The sequence below is a fragment of the Spea bombifrons genome, chromosome 4 (assembly GCF_027358695.1).
Source record: "Spea bombifrons isolate aSpeBom1 chromosome 4, aSpeBom1.2.pri, whole genome shotgun sequence".
In the NCBI taxonomy this organism is placed as follows: domain Eukaryota; kingdom Metazoa; phylum Chordata; class Amphibia; order Anura; family Pelobatidae; genus Spea; species Spea bombifrons.
The window spans coordinates 105535401-105557096 of record NC_071090.1 but is presented as its reverse complement, the minus strand read 5'-3'; the positions used below and the strand labels follow the sequence as shown (position 1 = coordinate 105557096).

Below are 21696 nucleotides of genomic sequence, written 5' to 3'. Positions count from 1 at the left end.
AGTATTTTTACTAATAGGATACAAATAATAAACATACGGTGGGACTGCCACTTTAAAAGGGGTGACGGCCACCAGTGGCCTCGTTAAACGTTTCTTCGATCGCTTTACACTACGAGCCGCCATAGACCAGGAGCAGAAAACGCCTGCAAACTCTTTGAAATCAGCCGCCGTACAATAGATTTCGAGTTATAAAATAGTAAACGTAAAGGGTACGTGGCAAAGATAAGAGCTCGCCCGGTGATGCCGCAGGGTAACAGCGAAGGGTGCGTGGAAGTATACTGGGCAGATGCTGCGTGGATCTGGAGGAACCAAGGCCCTCTCTGCGGTACGAAGAGGAGTCGACCCCGGTACGAAGGGGCTTTAAGAGTCGCGGTCATCAAATTCTCTCTTTTTGAGGGCAATGGGTAGAAACAACCATTTTCATGGTTCTCATAAACCACGTACGTCTGAACACCGGACCTTGGCTCTCAAGAACTACCACCTTGGTACAGTAATACCGGCTCCCTGGACCTTGTTCCCTATCACCAAAGCCAGGTTCGGAAGGAGGAATTTACCCTAGAAACACCTCATCAAAAACATAAAAAAAACATAGAAAGGTAGATTATTTTATCTGAGGTCAAGCAAGAGAACTGTCGCACCATTTATAATACAGTTGCATGAGAGAACTGATAAAGGGGCATGAATGTTATTGGAATACCCAGTGTGCGTGCGCAACCCGCGCCCCCCGCATTACAAGTCCAGGCAACACAGAAGCTACACATGACAAGTATACTAGCAGAGCCCCCCTATATGATTGGTTGGGCACGCAACAAATTAGTAATTACCATAACACGTGGTTCACGGGCCTTTTCACAAATCCCGGGGTTAAAAGAAAACCAAACCCAAAATAATCCCAGTATAGCAAATCCGTGCAAAGGATTCCTCGCAAAGCAATATAAATAAATAATAAAAAAAAGCCCAGTCGGCCCCCGCGGAACACGCTGACGTTTATAAGAACACTCCGCACACACAATGGTTTCCAAAGAGGTCATTTTATAACAAGTATTCACAAAATATCCACCAGACCGTCTCAATATCCGTCTCATTGAGAAGCTTTAGAGCCCGGAGTCCCGATAAGCGTTTGCCGTACGAAGTAAAGCAGCCGCTCGCCCAGAGCTCCGGCCCCCCGGATTTACGGACAGAAAAACTAATGTGATTCCTAACCCAAAGGACAATTCGTGCGTCCGTTTCAGACAAAATAAAAGAAAAGATTGTCTCTACTTGCTTCCCATAAACGTGTTCTCAAGTGTGTAAAAGCCACGACCCCCACCTTGAACTCGTGAAAATATGCGCAGCCGTGGAAGTTTAATTTCGATAAAAATAAAAAAAAATCAGAATAAAGAAATGCACATAAATATTATGATGCACAGAGATCACGGGCTTTCCCTTTGCCGACAGACTTCTTGATTAAAAAATAATAAAACTTATCACATAATTTGGCTTTGCTACTATTTTACAAAAAAAAAACAAAAACACTTTCTAGTAATCTGGACAAACACTGCGCCCCCCAAATATACTTTTCTTTTCTTTATTTTTTTTAGTAGCATCTGTGGTCCTTTAATGACGACTACACAGGCTCCGTATTTCTAATCCTGCGTATCTCGCCGATCGACTCCCCTCGAGGCGCGGGTGGTGAGACTCGACAGACCGGGACGTGAAGGGACAGCAAGCCGCGAGGCTGTGGGATTTACTGGTGTTAACGGGGAGAAAGGTCCTGCTACTGGTTAGCAGCTTCGCAGGCATCAATCCAGTCGCTGTAGACGTCTACGGCCTCCGAGAGGTCTGAGGTTTGAGTTAAAGAGGAAATAACAGAGAGAGCGGATCGAGATATTTACCGGCAGATCTGGAACACAAGAATAATCAGTTGTTATTCCTAGTATTGCACAATAACCCCCCCGCCAGAAATATATTCCCCAATAGTAAAATTCTGCCTCATTCACAGTTTTTTTACCGTGTCATGTGACACTAAAGCAGACATCGATAGGTCCTTAAAAGTTGGTTTTTACATGATTTAATCTTTAATTGAAAGCCAATTGATTTAACATTCTTGAGCAAAGCAGCTTTCAAAGTCTGACCCCCAGTTTCTGATTCAGCGTCTACACTGCCGGAACATAATGACAAAAACACGTCTGCTAGTCTGGCTGAAAGGATACATGTTATGGGCGTCTGGAACTCCTCCAGACAGACCGTGCAGGAGATGACTCCCGTGTTCCGTTCTCGATCCCTACAATAAAAGAATGGAAAATAAAAAGTTAATGTTTTTACATAGATTTCCACCTATCTGCCAAGACACTCAGCGGCAGAACAATTTAAATCACATCTCCATGATTTTCACAGCAGTTATCAAACAGGGACATGGTGCAAGCCTGACAGTCATGTGATATTTTTGGCGACTTTACCAACTCAAACACCACACTGAGCTGACGCTTTATGGCAGTGCTATCAAAGTCCTTTCCTCCATAGACGTTCATTGATCAGATCGTCAGGCTGGGCGATCGGGCCTTTCTATTTACCATAGGGCAGTAGGATAAGGAAGTCGGTGCAATGTCTAGTAGATTGGGTTAAAGGGACACTAAGACAAGAGCCGCTTGTGATAATATGCAGCTGTCCTAAGAACCATAAAAATGAGTTAAAGCGTGTTGTTGGCGAACACGGGATATACACTCAGGTGAGGCAACACTTTCCGGAGGGAACGCGCATCGCAACTTACATTTTCACATCGCAGGACTTCTCGTGGTTACAGAAGGGACAGGTGAATTGGGTGTCAAGGTTTCCGGTCATCTTCTTCTTAGGAGGGGGCTTCCTTTTTGACTTCCTGCGTCCCATTTCTGCCTAAATAACAGAATTACCAACTCACTTATACAATATTTATAAATAAATACAGCAAATACGGTGCAGCGACTGCCCAGCCGAGCACAGCATAGGAGTTCTACCAAATCCCAGAGTACGTGAGCCTGGCAACTCGAGACATGGCGGCTCCCCCCAAACTATAGGGGGGCCGAGGAGCTGAAACGTATAACAGTCCAGCAGGCAGGTGGGCAGGTTGGTGCCTCCAACAGTCATGCCTTTCCTCTCTCTATCCGCCCTGCAGTAGCGGCTCCGAAACGCGTTACCCCTAATTTATCATCACAGACGTAAGAAAACAAGCAACCCACACGGCACATCCATAAACCTCCAGTAACCCAGATTATTGCATCCCGAACAATTTCATTTCAAAGTAAGGTTGACCCTATATTATATGTATATTTACATACACACACACTATATATAATCAGCCATTAATGGAATCTTTTGAGACATTAATATTTTTTTGAGACATCCAGCATTAATATTTATTGGTTACTGTGATAAAGTCTAAGCGCAAATAGGTTTCTGGTGTTTAAATCGGTTCCCAAACAGACTCCAAGCTGCAGATTCCAGACTGTGTCCCGGGATTACATCATTCGGCTAACTTTACTGACACAGAAAACAAACACACTCAGGGACACGGGTCAAGTAGATATACATTCCCAACGGCTGATTCGCCATTCTTAAGCAAATAATAATAATTAAAAAAAATAGAAGGCTCTCCCATTATTATTATTATTATGTAAATCACATCACTCGGTGCTCCTCATTCACAGGAATAAAGGCTGAACTTGACGGACGCATGTCTTTTTTTTCAGCCTATGTAATATTGTTCACAATGTCATACTGCGTATTAATCAACCTCCTGGAAGCAAAGGGGTTAACTGGCTAAGCTACCAGCACAAGATCAGTAAGCGGCCACATATTGCGCCTGATCTCTCGCCATCTGTTTCAAGAATACCTAACACCGTACGCAAAAGAGCCGCTTGTAAATAAATAAAACGTCCGGTGAGCTAGTTTGAAAACCAGGCGCTGACTGCAATGATTGGCGTTATCACGGTTAATTACCTCTCGTTTTCCCGCCCTGTGCGCTCTGTGCCTCCGAGTCCTCCTTCGCTGCTCAGCTCCGTGCAGAATTTGACCGGAAGCCAGCCCGCTCACGGGAATTCCTGTATCCGGCCACCGCAACAAAATCAACCAATCAGCTGTGCTCCAGATCCACTGTGCCCGCCCACCTTGGATCCTGATTCAACGAATGCGAAAAGCACGTGGACAATCTAAGAGTTCGAATAACTAGAGATATAACGTCCATTGTATGGTGTTTATGGGGTATAACGGAATGTCGCCATATTTGCAAACATAACATTTCAAAATCGGCCTTTGAACAAGAGACGCGGACAAGTGTTTACTTTTTCAAGGCTCTATGATCCTAGAGAGTTCAATCTATTTTGGAGTCACGTGATGGGCGGAGTCTACGTCAGCACCAACTCGAGGTTGCTATTGGTAACAGAAGGAGACGAGGGCGCTGATTTAGCTTATGGTTTGTTTATGGAGGACTATGCCATGAGGCGATAGTTTAGTAAGATTTAGTAATTATATATTTAGTAAATATTTGTATCCGCCAACAATCTGTTTTTATATATATATATATATATATTGCGCGTTTAGTGGCTGCAGGAGAGTTGCAGTATCACGTCAGATTTTGAAGGACCAGCCCCAGTAAGCTACTGTTCCAAAAATAGCCTTTAAAGCACATTAAAGGCCGGTCACTGATTGAACTATACATTACGCAGGGTCTGCACAGCCCTCTTACAATGAAATTTGCCAGGGAGGTCCCTTTATGATGCTTTGTGACTTTGGGGATATGGCAGCAAATAAACCCCCTTTTCACAGGAGAAGCTCACTGGGGTCGGCCCCCGTAATGCACTGCGAACAGCTATAAGAGTGAACGTGGGCTTCTCCCTTATAGTGAATAAGCCCCGCTGTCTATCAGCTTATGGAAAGAAGTACCTTCTCAGCGGGGCTGCCGAACCCTGCAGCCTGGAGAAACACGCAGAACGCACACCTTTTTCTATGCGTGTCTTTCACCGTAGAGTCCTTGATCCCCCTCAATGAAACAATTTCTAGCGCAAGATTACATCGCTCGCACCAATGCTCACGCTCTTTTTACAGCTAGCGCTTGCTTACAAGTTGGAATCACGGCAGCGGCTGAGGTCGTAAGAGGGGTAGGAAGCAGAGAGATGATGAAGAACGTACCTTTGGTAGCTATGGTAACTGCACAACTTTCCTTCAGAATTGCTCTCTGTTTAGGAGCCTCCTGTTTCCAGATCACCTTAATCATGTTTCTGAGAGCATTCTAGAAGATCGGGGGACAAAAGACTAAAGCGGGGTCTAAGATATATATATTCTATACATTGGAAACTCAGCCTTCCATGGGAGCAGTCATCTAAGCTTCCCATTCTCCGCTATGACTTGGACTCCTCTACACTTCCCGCGTTCTAGAATATACATTTCTGCGCATTTGCTGGAAACTTTATAAAAAAAAAAAAAATATCAAGATTACTTGATTTTTGTTACATACTACCGATTGATTTTAGACTATGACATCACATATCCCAATAACGGCTGGGATGCCCATCACGCCGTATGGCATCCTGGGAGCAGCCGCCTATAAAAAGGTCCGCATGCTCCAAATCCATTGCTATCGACACCCAAAAGAAAGACAAATAGGAATTCTGAAATGGTCGTCGTCATGACATTTTATTTCTATATAATATATGGAAAAAAACAAAACAAACAACAACATGTATAAACTGACAAAAATACATTTTTTTTTCATTAAAACTGAAAAGTTGTCACAAGAGTAAAAACCAGCAACTGCTGCTCCAGTGCAATTTACGGAGAAATGTTCCCGTGTAAGATTCGGCCTTCAAGTTTTCAGAAATGTACAGCGAAGCGTAATCTTTGAAACACGGCATTCTCAGAAAACACAACATTTAAAATTTTATTTGTAAACACCGTCTACTATATGAATATTGGGTATTTAAATTTAGCAGGAAATTACCAGAGTATTTAAAGTATCATAAAAGCCTGGACCGCAACAGATTATTAATAAAAAAAATTGGTAATTAAAATTTAAGCAAATTCAATTATTTGAATGGCGATTGGTTGATGTGTGCGGCCGGCACTAAATTGGTTAATTTTTAAAAGCCACACCAAGATTTGCAGGAAGGAAAGGAGTTAAAGAACAGACCGCGCTGCCAGCTATGTTCTATTCAATAAAAACATCTTGGAGATTCTGATATTTTGGGACTTTTGTCACAAATTCAGACTAGCTTGGCGTTCAGGGGTTGAATGCACTTTTTTTTTTTTAAAGTGATGATGTCATCACAAAACGAAGAACCGAGATGTTCAGGTTCTGCATTCCTCATGCTCTGTCCGATGATGGATCCGTGGGTTTGTTTTTTTTTTTTTTTTTTAATGCCCAGAACTTTTTCTCCTTTCCCCAACGTCCAACTTTAGTTTAAAAACCCAGAATAAAAAGGAATTCCATAAAAATAACCGGGTGGCTGGCGCCATCCTTGCTCGTGCTAAGCAAAGCGCGGCGGCAGGGTGGTCTGGAACAGGCTCTTGCCCCCAGGCTGTATGTACGTGATGTTCATTTCCTTAGGGGTGACATTTACGTAGACGAAGCCCCCCATGCTTTCGGCATCGCCTTGGAAGAAGCGTAGGTAGCCTTCCGGTACCTCGTCTTCGTGCTTGCGGGAGTTCTCCATGAAATTGCCTGCGCCGCTAAGTATGTGACCGATACCGGCCTCATCCTGGAGATACTGGAAGAGAAACAAGTTTATAAATAGTGAGATTACAGAATGGAGCGATGATACATTATCTGCCGCGCGCCCTCTAGATTGTAAGCCTATGAGCCGAGTCTCTCTACCTAATGTATCGGTTTGTCTTAGTCTGTCACTTCTCGTCTTGTCAGACCCCTTGAATATATGTATTGTATGAAGCGCTGCGTAAATTGTTGGCGCTGTATAAATAAAAGATAATACGCTGCATTACGGGTGGAGCGCTTCCCTCACACGGCCACCAGCAGGCGCCAAAGTGACAAACATGGATTCATATTTGGAGTTATAGAACTAGGTAAGTAATATTTGTTATCGTTTTATATAGCGCCATCGTATTACATAGCGCTGTACAATGGGGAGACAGGGCATTAGTAGTATAGAACACATTCATTTGAATTACAGAAACAGCAGGTGAGGAGGGCCCGGCTCAAACCAGCTTACATGCCTTAGAGTAAAAGAATTGCTCTATTAAATTTGTATGCATTCTTTAAAAGATTTCCTTCCAGAGGTGTTAGGAGCGTTTCTGTCTTTCCCCAAGATATTTAATTTTCTCACAGAGAGCGGGTGGTGTTGCTGCGTCACAACTCTGAGAGGTACCAGACCTGCAAATCTGAGGTGAGGCGGGGGACACGGTGCCGCGTTCACATAACATGGCGCATCCGTTCCCCTTATAGCGCGTACGTACCTGCAAGTTGTGATCGTGACCGCACATGTAGGCCGTGGCTTTGTACTTCTTCAACAGCGGGTCCACGTGATGAATTAAGCAATGGGTCGGGCCGTGCTCCGCCACGGACCAGACAGGGTAATGGCCGGCGACCACCACGTATTGCTCCTGGGCGCCGCTCAGCTTCTCCTCCAGCCACTCCAGCTGCTTGTCGGCGGTCCTCCTGCTCACCGGGCCAGCCGGCTGCCCCGTCAAGAAGTCATCGGAGTTCCCGCACAGCGTCACCGTGTCCAGGAGCAGGAGACGCACGGAAACGTTCGTGCCGGGGACCGAGAACACGCGGTCGTAGTACAACTCGGGGTAGTTCCTGCAAACAATTCCAAAAAGACAGGCCATCTCATAAACGCACTTTATTAAGCGCCAAAAAAATACACAGTGCTGTACAATGTAATTGGGGCAGCAACGTATACATAACAAATATATGTTAATACATACGGACACATCGGGAGTTGAGAGTGGCCATCTAGCCTTATAGTACTTGATACAAGGTTCCACATATACATACACATATATATATATATATATATATATATACACACACACACACATAATATATACATATATATATATATATATATATAAATTGCCGACACTGTTGGATCTGCGCTCAAGTCACACTAGGTTGAGACTCAGGCTTACATCACATTTTTCTTTTACCACTAAAACTACGACAAGATGCTTCCTTCCCTTAAAAGAAAAAATAGAATAAAAAAAAAAAAGATTTTAAAAATACAGAAAGCAAAATAAAAATAAGAGCAGTGACCGGGAGCGAGACTCCATTTACAATTCCTTTTCATTTTTAAATCAGGCTCGTTTCAGATCACCCGTTTCCCAGATGATGCGATGTAAGAGCCACTTTACACACATTTGGCGAGAGAGGTTATAAAAAGCCCCCCCTCCCTCTTTTGGCCAAGAACAACTCAATGCAGGGTTGTTATAAACCCGTTTGATTGCGTGGAGTTACCACGCCGGGTCAGGAGATCCCAGGAAAGCATTTCATGGACTTGGGAGAGAGGGGCTTTTTTGTGAGGGTGTTTGAAAATCATAAAAAAAAAAATAAAAAAAAATAAAAAATAGTATTTTTGGGGACTTCACCTGTTCTCCAGTAATCAGACACTTGACCGGAGTCACCCAAATTCACGTTACAATCCGCTGGGAGTAACAACCCCATCAGACTAGCACCAGCGCAAACCCGTTACTTTTCTTTTAGATCAGCTAAATATCTCCCGAAATGACCATGCGCAAGAATGTTCCCACCACCGGGGTAAGGAGAAGGCAAAGCACTGGCGGGATTTACAGATAACATTCTAAAGAATATGTTTACAGTAAATTAAGAGATTATTCGTTGCACATAAATCCCAGAGCAGGAATTACCAGCGAGCGGAGACGTTGGAGTACGCGATCTGCGCTGAAACGTTCCCGTTGTGATCGTGGTTTCCGGCGATAACGTACCAGGGCACATCGAGGAGGGAGTCGGCGTTATACACGGACTCAAACGTAGCCTGCGGGGAGAAATAAAAACACGAAACGCAAACTAAAAATCATATAATAATAATAATAATAATAACATTCATTTCCTGCATCACGTTCAAGCACCGTATTGGCTCGATTATAATTTGAATATTAGAAAAAAAGGAAAAGCCTGAATATAAGACGACCCTATAAGAATTTTTTTTTTTTTTTTTTGTTTGTTTGTTTGTTTTTTTGCTGACCAAAGTCAGTTACCCCGGGTGTTCTCACGGAACTCGGGCTACAGCTTTCCTTTCCCACCATTCCATTTTCAGGACAAGAATCCTCAAGGTTGCAAGATATTTTTAAAAGGAGAATAAATGACTCAGACTTAAGTTTAATTTGGTTTCAGACCATTAACGATGTTTGGTTTTAATTACTAATACCAGCTGCGCCCCGGAACCCGGCCACCAGCGCCGCTGCGCAGCAGAGCGCGAGCTTCACCTTAAACCTGGGGTCCGTTACGTCTTGGACGCCATCGTAGTAGAAGTTGTCCCCCACGGAGAGGACGAAGTGCGCCCCCCAGCTGTTCACAACTTTACCCATCTCCTCCGCCACCAGCGTCTCCTGTTTTGTGTAGAAGGGGGGGAGAGGTATCCCACCCCAGTCACCAATGACCACGAAGCGCAGGGACGGGAGCGGATCCGTCAGAGGAACAGAGAGGACCCCCAGGAAGACGGGGGTCAGGATGATCAGCGGCACAAGGATCTTCTCCATTTGGAACCTGGAAAAGAGAAGAACGTGAAAAGTTATGAAAACATCCCTGTGGTATGCAGCAGGACAAAGATCATTATCAGGACCCCGCTTGTATCCTCAATACACCCCCCATACTTATCTGTCATGGTTGCCCCTACCACCTCTGCCAGGAAACAATTCCACGCATCCACCATTCATATGCCAAGAAAACCTGTGTTTGCCATCACACTTAAGAAGGACTGTTACGTATAAAAATAAAACCTTGAGTAATCTATGTTTTTACAAAGTGTTACAGAAAGGGTAGAGCCTGGCCACAGAATGGTTAATAATTAGAGAATGTTTCGCCATTCCTGCACGGTCACATGACTGCTGACTGCTGCACAAGTTCGCTTTATCGGTCAGTTTTACAAACACGGTCATGTGACCAGCGCCTCTACCAGGTCTGGTGGGTGATAGAGATTACTATGTAGCAGGGGAAACCTGCGCTAAAGAGACGCTCCGGCCATCATATACACTTTTATACATACGATAGAGCAGCAGTCCCTTTAAATCATCATGTGGTTCCCCTTGAAAGTGATTGGGGTGTTTCTCACAGGCATGCCACTTTCTTTACACCCCAAAAAATAAAAAAAAGACATCCCCCGCTGGCTGTGCTCATTTGGGATCAATTCACATAACAAATGTCAGGAAGGCTGACTTCACCGAAAGGGTGGTAGAAAAGTGGAACAGCCACCCAGTAGAAATGGTAGAGGTTAATACAGTGAGGGGATTTAAACATGCATGGGATAGACATACGGCTCCCGAATCTAAGACGAGACCAACGACTGATTAAGGTCTTTGCAGCAGGAAAAACAAGCAGACGAGACCACCAAACGGGTCTGATCCGCCAGCAGATTCTGTTTCGATACACGACATGAAAGTAAAAAAAAAAATAAAGGCTTAACTAGGACGGTCTCTGCCAGTAAAAGCGCCCTAAACTTTATACATTACCGGCAGCGCATCCGTCACGGATACACACAAAAACCACTAATTATTCAAAGAAACAACGTTAAAATTAACCAAAAAAAGCTGCATTTCCCCCTACAAAGAGCCGGCAGCGAGCAGCCCCATGCGGGGGAAAGACACAGCGGGGAGGGGGATGGTCTCACCTTTCAGGACCCGGCAGCTCAGCTCCTCTGTGCCTCTCACTCCTCACACTGAACCCTTTACCCTGTTTGAAGCAATACAATGCCTGACCCCACACCCTCCTGTCTCAAATTACTCGCCCTCCCTGACACCGCAGCTTCCTGAACACACGCTTCACTTCACTATCAACCTTTTAAATGCTGCAACACTCACACCGTCCAAACACATGGGGCAAGACTGCTGCCCCAGAGGATTCTGGGACGGGACACAACTGCCCCCCCCCCCTCCATTGTAATGAGGACCACTGCGGATGGCAGAGTCCGGGTAATGGGTGTCAGGCAGATAGATTTTATTACAGCTCCAAAATTAAGTCACCTAACCCGCTTATTTCACGAAAAACGCTTTAAAGTTTTTGTTCGGCTCGGTTGAAATTGAAAAAAAAACAAAACCCTGCAGCTATGAAAATACGGACACATCCCAAAACTCTCTGCAGGACCCTCTTTATCCAAAGTACGGGGTCTTCTTGTTGCGTCGGTTCTAGTTCTGTCGGACCCTTTGAATGTAGGGACTGTAAGAAGCGCTGCGGGAATTGTTGGCGCTATAGAAATAAAAGATGATAATAACTCACTAAAAACTGGAATTCTGGGCGCAGACATGCAGATAAGGACGTTTTAATTCCGGGCCCGCTTGTTTTGTGACTTATACTTTATACGTAGCTTCAGGCATTTTTAGATTGTAAGCTCCTCTGGGCAGCGTCCTCCCTTCCTCGTGTCTCTGTAAGTCAAATTGTTATGTGATGCACAACTTGTTATATCCTGTTTATCCATTATACACCGCCATGGAATATGATGGCGCTATATATATATATAATCAATAAATAATTATATCACAGGAGGGAATTACAGGAGCCAGTGTTCTACCTACACACAGCTGTTCCATATATATGAGGACAAAAGTATTGGGACACACCTCACCTATTCATTATTAAATTCAGGTGTTTTAATCAGACCCTTTGCCACAGGTGTATTGACAAATATTTGTGTGAAAAATAGGGTGTTCTTAAGAGTTCAGCGAAGTCGGCGCAGGCGCTGTGAGAAGACCCCGTAAAGTCACAGAGCGGGGTCACTGAGTGTCGAAGTGCCCAACGCTCTGCTGATTCCAAACTTCCACCGGCTTTAAAATCGTCACAAAACCTGCGCGGCGGGGGCTTTGTGGAATGAATGCTGCGTACGAGCCTCGCGTCTCTAACTACAACGCAGAGCGTCAGATCGAGTGTCGTAAAGCGCGTCGCCGCCAGGCTCCGAAGCAGAGGAAACGTCTTCTGCGGGGTGATGGATCACTGTTTTTCAGGGTAATCTTAATGCTTCGGTATACCAAGACATTTTGGACGATGTTCCGCTTCCAGCTTTGTGGGGACGGTTTGGGGAAGGCCCTTTTCTATTCCAGCGTGACTGCGCCCAGCGCACAAAGCAAGCTCCGTAAAGACACGGATGGATGAGGTTGGGGAGGAAGAACTTGACCGGCCGCACAGAGCCCCGACCTCAACCTCATCCAACACCTTTGGAATGAACCGGAACGGAGATTGTGAGCCGGGCGTCTCACCCAACATCAGCGGCTGACCTCACAGACGCTCTACTGGATGAATGGGCAAAAATCCCACAGAAAGCCCCAAAATCTTGTGGAAATCCTTCCCAGAGAAGCCGTTATATCTGCAAAGGGGGGACCGACTTCATATTAATGTCTATGTATTCAGAATGTGATGTCATCAAAGTCCCCATTGGTGTAATACTCACATTATATGTACAAAAAGTATCTTATTTATCTAGCCTCATACATCAGGGTAACAGCAGGATCACTGTCGGTATTTTACATTTTATTCCGGGCGTTTTGCGTTACGGGTCACCTGATTGACTCCGCAGACACCTGATGCTTTTATGACCGCAGGTAAGCCCTATGTAAACTTTAGAGAGAAACGTAAGCCGTAGGCGATAGTCTGAGCGCATCTGGGGTTTTTTTTTTGGGGGGGGGGGTTATAAGGTAACTGGCCTTCGGACCTTCTGTTTATCTGCGTATGGAACGTGGAGGATTATTCTTGGAAACACGCAAACTGTTTAGTTTTATTTATCTTGCACGAGTTTTCTCGGAGCTCAGAATGTCCGCTGGGTATGAGGGGATTGCAGGGTTCTACGGCCTTGTGTATCGAAAGAGCAGGGAATGGGCCTATAAATGAAACGGAGAAATAGAATCCATTACTTAAATGCTTTACTTAAATACACATAAACACCGTGTGTCCTTTCCGGCAGGACTACCAGTGCCTTGCCGCGGTCAGACAGGCGCATCACCCATTTACACGTGTAATATATAGATTATGTAAATACATAGGACTTCCTGTTGCGAAGTTGTTTCCCTTTCTCTTCTCTCCGCCCTTACAAAGACTCTGATTTCAAATGTGGAGAATTGTTAGACCAAGAGGCAATAATCTAAAACTAGAGCATCAGAGGCTTAGATGAAACGTGTGAAGAGGGTGTTAGATAAATGGAACAGCTTCCCAGCAGAAGTGGTAGGGGCTCCTCTAAGACTGATCTGCCGGCAGATTCTATGTTTCTATGCAGACCTGAGAACGATATAAAGTATAGCCGAGGGGGGGGATTTGTTAAAATTCCACGTCCCGGAGAATCACCTTTGCGCGCCGGCTTTATTTTTGTTCCACTCAGCAAAGATAAACAGCAGAAGAATGTAAGGAAATTCTTTAAATGGCTCCTCTCTGCGTTATGACGTATAATTAGACTGACACACTTTGAGCTCGTCGTATAATTAGACTGACACACTTTGAGCTCGTCGAGGTCACCAGATGTATTTTTAGCAGGGATATATGATATATGATGACATGTCGCAGATAAACGGGTCAGCAACGGAGGAGGTCAGCAAAAAACCTGGAAATAATAACATCACAGTAGATGTCTTATCGCGGTCACAGAGGGTTTATTTACTAATTGAAATAACTCTTTGCAGTCGCTTCAGTCATAGCAATTAATCTCACTTTTGCTCCTCACCTTTCTGTTCGATGACAGCGGCACCTACTTTTTATGACATCATAATCCAACTCCGTTGCTGCCTGGGGGGCAGTGAGACGTACACAGCTGTTGCCGGCTTCATTCATTCGCAATGCTAAGGCTGGAGCGACTGGCATTCTTGCACATCTTTGGGCCGATGTTATGTCTCATTGCAGCATTAAAGTAAAGAACACCGGCTATAATAAATGCGTTGCCTGGTTAAATTAGTACCGCCGTACACACGAAAAGCCCCACTCAGGCCCCTGTGGCCAGTGTGTTTTTAAGAAGGGCAGAGGGATGTCAGTCAATGTAAGCAGAGACCTCCTGCAACCCCCCCTTCACCTGAGAAACCCAGGTTTGCCATTTAAATACCATTGACTTCATCATTTAAAAACCTACATTAAAAGCAAAATAACGCGTTAAAGATGCCGTTTCACTGATCTAAAACAATAATTGCACTAATACAGCAGGCTAGCGGGAAAAAACACTTTGCAGATCGGACACCTGACCTAACCTTACCAAGAAGCTGCAGCTCTGTTGCTGCAGCTACCCTCTCCTCTGTGCTCTGACATCATGCTCCTGACTGGCTGATTCACTGTAGGAAAGCGCCCAGCATACCGGGCACATGCCATGTGCACACCTGCCCAATACGCCCCAACGCCCTCCACATTGTAAGCTCTCTTGAGCTGGGCCATCCTCAACTATTGTTTCTGTAGCTCGGATTGTTATGTTATAGACTACTTGGCATGTCCTGTTTGCCTTTTGTACAGCGCTGCGGAACATGATGGCGCTATATAAAACAATAAATAATAATTTCTGGCTGTGGTGGGTCTCCAGCAGTTTTTGTGCCATCATTGTCCCAAGTCCACTTTATGATAAATGGCTACATTCGACTGAGACTTTATGCTTAAAATTGAAAGCGGATACGGAATAGCATTGTGGAAGTCCCTGTTAAGTTAACGAGGCCCTTATTTTTAATAAGAAATGATCTGGTCTCGTATTAACATATGGCTGCGGTCTCTCCCTTGATCAGCTGTCGCTTTCCGACTCCACCGTCTCTGCTGAGAGTCGGATGGAGGTGAGAAGCTCACGTGACCGAAAGAGTAAACAAGGTCTTCTCAATACTCCAAGTGCTGCTTCCAAGTGTGAGTGCTCGTGCCAAACACGTGTTTTATTCTCCAGCGTAGCCTTTCACTAGAGAGCTCCGGCGTGTTTTCTTCGGGTTTGGATGTAGGAAGGGCTGGAGCCGGTCAGGAAGACACGGTAACAATATGTTAGGTGAAACCTATGCACATGGCAAGAAACACAGCACTCACATGTTGAGCAAGCGAACAAGGCTATTCACACTGTCCACCTCTTTAAATATGTTACAAATGGACTCCGATACCGTAGTTAATAAGCAATAATTAGCCTTGATTCTTAATGCCTATGGCTTTCATGGTTAAAGTAAGCCAGGGTTTTTTTGTGGGACAGAGCCTGCCACCTTCTGGTTAGTATGAATATTACAAGTGTTTTTTTTCCATGGATCCTCAGAATGCACACAGTAGTTATTAATATTATTATTGAATGTCATATCCTTGCTTATCAGACTCTCTCCTTGGGGTCTATTTACTAAAGAGAGAGTTGACAGGAGGTTTGCGGTTTGCACTCCTTGGCTTCAACATGAAGGCCCAATCCCAGTTAACTTCTGCTGGCACGGTCAACCCTGTATAATGTATACATATATTATTATATGATATATAAGTATATAATAAATCAGTGAGGTTTTTTTTAGTTTCCTTATACAAGAGAAACTTGCTAATATTGGCCCTTCATAACGAATTATGAAGTAAGACAAAACCACAACTCTCCCTTTAGTGACCTTCAGTCCAAAACATATCTTAGACTCACACTTTCAAGAAGATCTACCAACTAACCAATGGATGCTTACCCAGCAAACAGCACTGCTAAATATGCAATGATAACAATATGAATAATAATAATACTCAAGGATTACGTTTTCTGGAACAGCACTGCCACCTGCTGGTATATGAGAATATTACAAGTGATTGTGTTCTGCGCATCCTCAGAACACATAGATATGGTTACAAGAAGGACAAACAAACATGAATAACAAAGTTTGTGCACATTTGTTTTGTGTTCTTTGGCTGGTAGACAATTTGGGGCACTTAGAAAAAGAGAGAATGTAGATTTGGTGGTAGGGGACAGGGGAGAGTGAGAGGGAGGGGGATTTGGTGAACTGGACTTTGATTGCCGGTGGTCAGGACACATTTTTCCTCATGCCAGAGTTACACTTAGGTAACAAACATATAGATAGTTTACACTTCACTTATACACATGCATACACTATACCACCAAAAGTAAGTGGACACCCGTCCTAATTATTGCGTTTAGGTGTTTCAGCCACACTCATTGCTAGCAGGTATATAAATACAGCACACAGGCGGCCGTCTCCATAGACCGAGATCGGCAGTAGAACGAGTCGTACTGAAGAGCTCAGTGACTTTAAACATGCATTGTCATAGGATGCCACCTTTGCCACAAGTCAGTTGGTGAAATTTCTGCCCTGCTGGATTTGCCCCGGTCCTCTGTAAGTGCCCCTCTGTGCATCGGAAGCTTCATGAAATGGGTTTTGCGAGGCCGATCAGCTGCATACAAGCCACAGATCACTGTGCACAATGCCAAGCATCAGCTCGAGTGGTGTAAAGCACACCGCCGCTGGACTGTGGAGCAGCAGAAACGCGTTCTCTGAAATGATGATATCATTTTTTTCTTGATATCTGATGGATGAATTTGGTTTTGGCGGATGCTACCTACTGAACTTTATTGTGCCTACTGTTTGGTGGAGGAGGGATAATGGCCTGGGGCTGTTTTTCAGAGTTTGGACGCCTTTGTCTAGTGAAGGGTAATGTTAATGCTACAGCATACCAAGACATTTTATACAATTGTATGCTTCCAGCTTTACAGCACCAGTTTTGGGAAGGTCCTGCTTTCCTGCTCCAGCATGACCGTCCCCCTGTGCACAAAGCAAGGCCCATATATATATATATATATATATATATATATATATATTATTTTCTTACAGTTAAGCTATTCAGAGAGCCATACTCTAAAACGAACCATACAACCAATTTTATGGTAAAAATAGAGCCTCCCCCCAAAAAAATATAATTTTTTAATCTCTCAGGAACCCTTGCTATAAACCCTTGCTAGAAACTATAAACACCATTAATCTGTAAGACGTTTAAAGGGATTTATACACCGTGCCAGATAGAGCTGCACCACACCTCTAGTGTCTCAAGCTAGAAAAGCAAACCAAAAAACAACAATCTCGTCAGTAACTGTCTGTACAGGCGGGGACAGACGGTTCAATCCATTCGTCGCGGATGAGATTGGTTATGGGACCAGATATACGTTCTGCTATGTGACAGCTTTTTTTAATTATTGAATTAAAATGACTGTATCTTTTTATTTGTTGGTTATATTTTACTGGAGTCATCTTCGAAGAAGAAACAGTTACCCAAAGGGTCTATAAGTGAAAAGGGAGAGCAGTGGTCTACTCTAAAGAAATTTTCTAGCGCACCCTACCAGTTTGGTTGTTTGTTCCACTAACAGCCACTAGATGGCAGCACTACTCACAGTCCTTTGCAGCCACTCCAGCCAAAGAAGCCACTTTGGATTTGGACAGATATTTTGGTGTAGAATACCGTAATTTAGATCCATAACAATTGTGGAATTTTGTACTGTAGGTTTACCAGTAGCCACAGAATGGCGAGTATCATTTTTACTATATTTTCAGATGTGGCTGTCGGCCCCTTGACCTTAAACGCTTAATATAGCAACTTGCCACCATACTACCAAGCCACGCTAACCGTAGCCACCAATACCCTTGGTCAGATGGCGTCAGATAATTCAATTACAATGTAAGCGAACGAAAGGAAGAGGAAATATAACATAAAATAATAATTAGTAATAATAATAGTAAATAGATATGGTCTGAAACCCATCCAAGCTGGACTGAAAAGCCAGTGGTAACAATGTTTTAGATGTTTTAGTTCAAGCTCTGTAAGGAAAATATAAATATCAATAATAATTTTAGTGTTACAGTATGGACTGCAATTATAATAATATGACCAACCAGACCCCTTCATTCATTCATTCATTCATTATTGAGTACATTTTAAACTTATCACAATTTAAACATAGAATTTTCCTGCACATCAGACCCGTTCGGCCATCTATTCTGCCTATTTTTCCTGCTGTAAAGACCTTAATCAGTCGTTGGTCTCGTCTTAGATTCAGGAGCCGTGTGTCTGTCCCACGCATGTCAAACTCCTTAAGGACCAAAGTTATTTTACACTGTTTTCAAAAAATAACCAGAGCAATTTTCATTTTTTTTTTCTCTTTTTGGGTCTTTATTTAACGGTGATTGCACTCATTTAGTTCACCAAAACAAATAACAGTTTTTTTCAGAATAATAATTATATATAAACAATGAAAACAATATAAAAAAAGTGGGGGGAAAAATAAGAAACAGAGCCTCATTTTTCAGTTTCACATACAAAAACTATACATGACCAGTGGAAATGAAAAACCAAAATATTATCTGGGCACCACCTCTAGTTGTGTTCTCCGATAATACACTAGGTGGCGCCAGGATAATACACGAGTAGCAAATGTACCACATTTATTTAGGTATTTGTCCTGATTTTGGAAACACTTCATGTGCCTGGTATTTTCATTTATTTTGGTAGTAAAGAGGCTAAATATGAATGCTAGATTCTGTAAAAATGTGATATACTGGGAGTTGCAGCAGCAGCAAGGAAAACCAAAAGCGATGAACAAAAGTATATTATACGTTTTTTGAAAGTTTACTCTGGGTATTTTAACGCTTTTTATTTAACCATTTTATCTCTAATCTATGGCAAACATTGCTGCCTATGGTTTACCGGCAATCGCGGAGCCTCAATGATCGCATTTCGCAGGAGCGATCAGAGGCTGGGGGGGGAATTGGGGCAGTAACCCCACGATCGCCGTGACAAAGTCACACTTACCTCTTACAACTTACAAGCCAAGGCTGGGCCAGCAAACCTCCCATTGCTAAGCTGTCCATCCTTCTTTGTTTTTTTGGCCCTGAATAGACAAACTTGGCCACAAATCAATACGAAAGCTTCCTTTAGATTTTTCTCTTGACTTTTTAGACCTTTACATAGGTGAACGTGGGAAACCACAGTTGCAACACAGAACTATTAACCATTTCCCTCCCATGCCACGAGGACACACAGGACATTTCATCAGTCCCTCTCCCTCTCTCGCTCATAGGAAGCACCTGGCCAAGTAAGGGCAGTGAAAGCTGCTTCATCTGTTTCCTCTGCATCTTCCTGCCTTCTGCAAACAGGAAGCCCAGAACTGGGCAGGTGGTGCGGAGAGATGTGTCCTGGCCCTGCTAAGTCAGAGGACTCCATGCTGTAGTAGCAGCAGGGACTGCAGACTAGTGTGGTGGTGGTCCAGGAACAGAGCATCGTGATGGGTCCGGTACAGGAAAGTGATGTGGCAGATGTGAGACGGGGGCCGATATGGACAGCTCTGAAGGATGTGGAAGAGCTGTCTAAGCGACAGGGGACAGTGGGAACATCTAGAGGTCTGCTGGGTGTCCAAAGGCTTGCTTCTGCCTTGAGCATTTTTGTACATGCTTTCCTTATATATTAATATAACACAGAGGGCTTTATTCACTAAATAATAGGTTGAGAGTTTAAACATTCCATTTCACTGACTTCTCTATGAATTACTAAGGGATGAGAATCTCCCGCCAGAAGTTGCTATGAGCTTTGTCAAATCTTTGAAGAACCCTTACCAGGGTTTGGCTCAAGAAGTCTTTGTAAAACCAGCGAGGTGAGAAAGGAATAACATTGATAGATATGCTAGGTTTGCTACATTCGGCTTCACTGAAGTAAAACACCCTCTTACATTAAAACCAAATATCTCAAGAAATGACTTCCCTTTAAACTGTCAGCATTACACCCCTGCACGTTCCATAGGCAGGCAAGCTGCCCGTCAGCGTTGTCCTGGCACACAACCTGGGTCTTCATATCTATAGGTAGATTTTCTGTCCATCCTGCCATCAGAGCGCCTCGTACCCTCTTTACTGACGTTACCTGCCTGCTCACTATGGGTACCTCCACCTGTAGCCATCGACTAGCACCTGTTAAGAAGGCTAGACATGTCTCTGGCCCGTTTTCCTTGCTCAGTCATACTTTTTCTGTCGAGATGGCTACTTGGTGTTGATTCCCTGCCTGGTTACCCAACTACAAAAACAATACCGCCTGTCACTTAAGAGTAGCATAGAATCGGAATACTCTGTCCATGTGCTGTAAAAACACAAACTGTTTTTGGCCCTTGGTCTTTTGCCAAGATACCCATTGCCTATCCCATGCATGTTTTAGTTTCCTCACTGTATTACCCTCTACCACTTCTGCTGGGTGGTTGTTTCACTTTTCTACCTTTTTTAATTATGTCTATATGTAACAATCCATGGAATCTTGTCTGACTATACTGTCAGTTTATCCCACTGCCTGTTACCTCTAGACCTGCCTACACCTATATAATATATAATGTGCAAAGCATGACACAGGCTTCACAGCCATGAAATACGGCCCTGTGGGAAGCAAGGAGGCTTGGGAGGATTTAATAAATTTACTTCTATAGGATAAAAAAGATGCAATCACATTTAATTCCTTCCGCAATAGGGGACATAACTAAGCCTCTGAAAAGTCTAGCTTTAGAATGAACCATATACCATGGAATATTCCAAGCACGAAGAAATACAACGATGGCCTCAAAGCCGCCCGTGTGCCCAAATATCTTGTTGATTTTGTCCAGCGAGTATTTCCTGCAGAATCTTCAAAAATATTTTGTGATGTAATAATGGGTTTCATGTGACTAGCAGAGTCCAGTTATACATCACTACAGGTTTTGAAGGGCACGCTATAAGGTTTTATGCTGATTTATCAGAATCTACATTGTTTAAGTGAAGAAAAAGATCTAAGGGCATACGGCATTTATATATTACGTGGAGAATTCTACCGCTTCAGTGTAGTCGGATGAGCTCCATGGTGCGGCATGCAGGTCCCAGTGTTAGCGGACCATCAATAGCATGTAATTTCTGTCCTACCTGTTTATGGTCCGGATGACAGAATAATAACACTGACCATTCCTATATAAGCTTTGGAAAAAGAGTCCTAAAAAGTCACTTTGAAGAACCCATTTCTTATGATGTCACTTGTCGAGATACTTCTGATTCCATCATGAGTAATAAAGCTGGAAAACACCTCTATGGCGAGCAACCATGTTACATCTCAGGTGTTTGATAAAAGGGGCTTATGTATAAAAACAACCGCTTAAAAGGTGGATGTATCACCATAGCAACCAATGGAATGTCCCTGCTGATTGGACATTGGCATGGGTTGCCATCAAGGCTACTTAATTGGTACCACAGTCACTCTTTCTACATAATCCCGGGTGGTCTACTACTGTTGGAAACCCAATACTCAAAGGCAAATCACAATGTAAATATCCCTATTTTTAAATTGTTATTAAGTATGAACTGGTGAGTTTAGATGAGGAGAGTATTTCAAGTTCTTCTGGGAAATAAATAAAATTCACAATTCCATAAAAAAATGTTTCTGTATTTATTCGACTCGCCATGCTAGTAGAGGACTTGTTTTAGAACCCCCTGTTACAAAGGGATCGCAATAATAATGTACTTTATTATACTTCATTAATTATGCAGTAATAACGCAGAGAACTCTATTTTCACACTTTAAGCCAAGGCAAGCCCAGCACAACGGTCTTGACT

At 43.6% G+C, this 21696-nt stretch overlaps 2 protein-coding genes across 2 annotated transcripts; both read right to left on the bottom strand.

The window, feature by feature from the left end:
- Positions 1-1015: 1015 nt before the first annotated feature.
- ELOF1 (elongation factor 1) lies at positions 1016-4070 on the bottom strand. The gene is made up of 4 exons (XM_053464695.1): positions 3955-4070; positions 2750-2871; positions 2193-2263; positions 1016-1821 (listed from the first exon to the last, which is right to left on the bottom strand). Exons 2-4 carry the CDS (start codon positions 2863-2865, stop codon positions 1757-1759), a joined length of 252 nt encoding a protein of 83 aa, XP_053320670.1. The 5' UTR covers positions 2866-2871; positions 3955-4070; the 3' UTR covers positions 1016-1756.
- Positions 4071-5627: 1557 nt separating this feature from the next.
- ACP5 (acid phosphatase 5, tartrate resistant) lies at positions 5628-10942 on the bottom strand. Its single transcript, XM_053464691.1, has 5 exons — positions 10812-10942; positions 9412-9691; positions 8833-8960; positions 7420-7765; positions 5628-6716 (listed from the first exon to the last, which is right to left on the bottom strand). Exons 2-5 carry the CDS (start codon positions 9682-9684, stop codon positions 6477-6479), a joined length of 987 nt encoding a protein of 328 aa, XP_053320666.1. The 5' UTR covers positions 9685-9691; positions 10812-10942; the 3' UTR covers positions 5628-6476.
- Positions 10943-21696: the final 10754 nt, after the last annotated feature.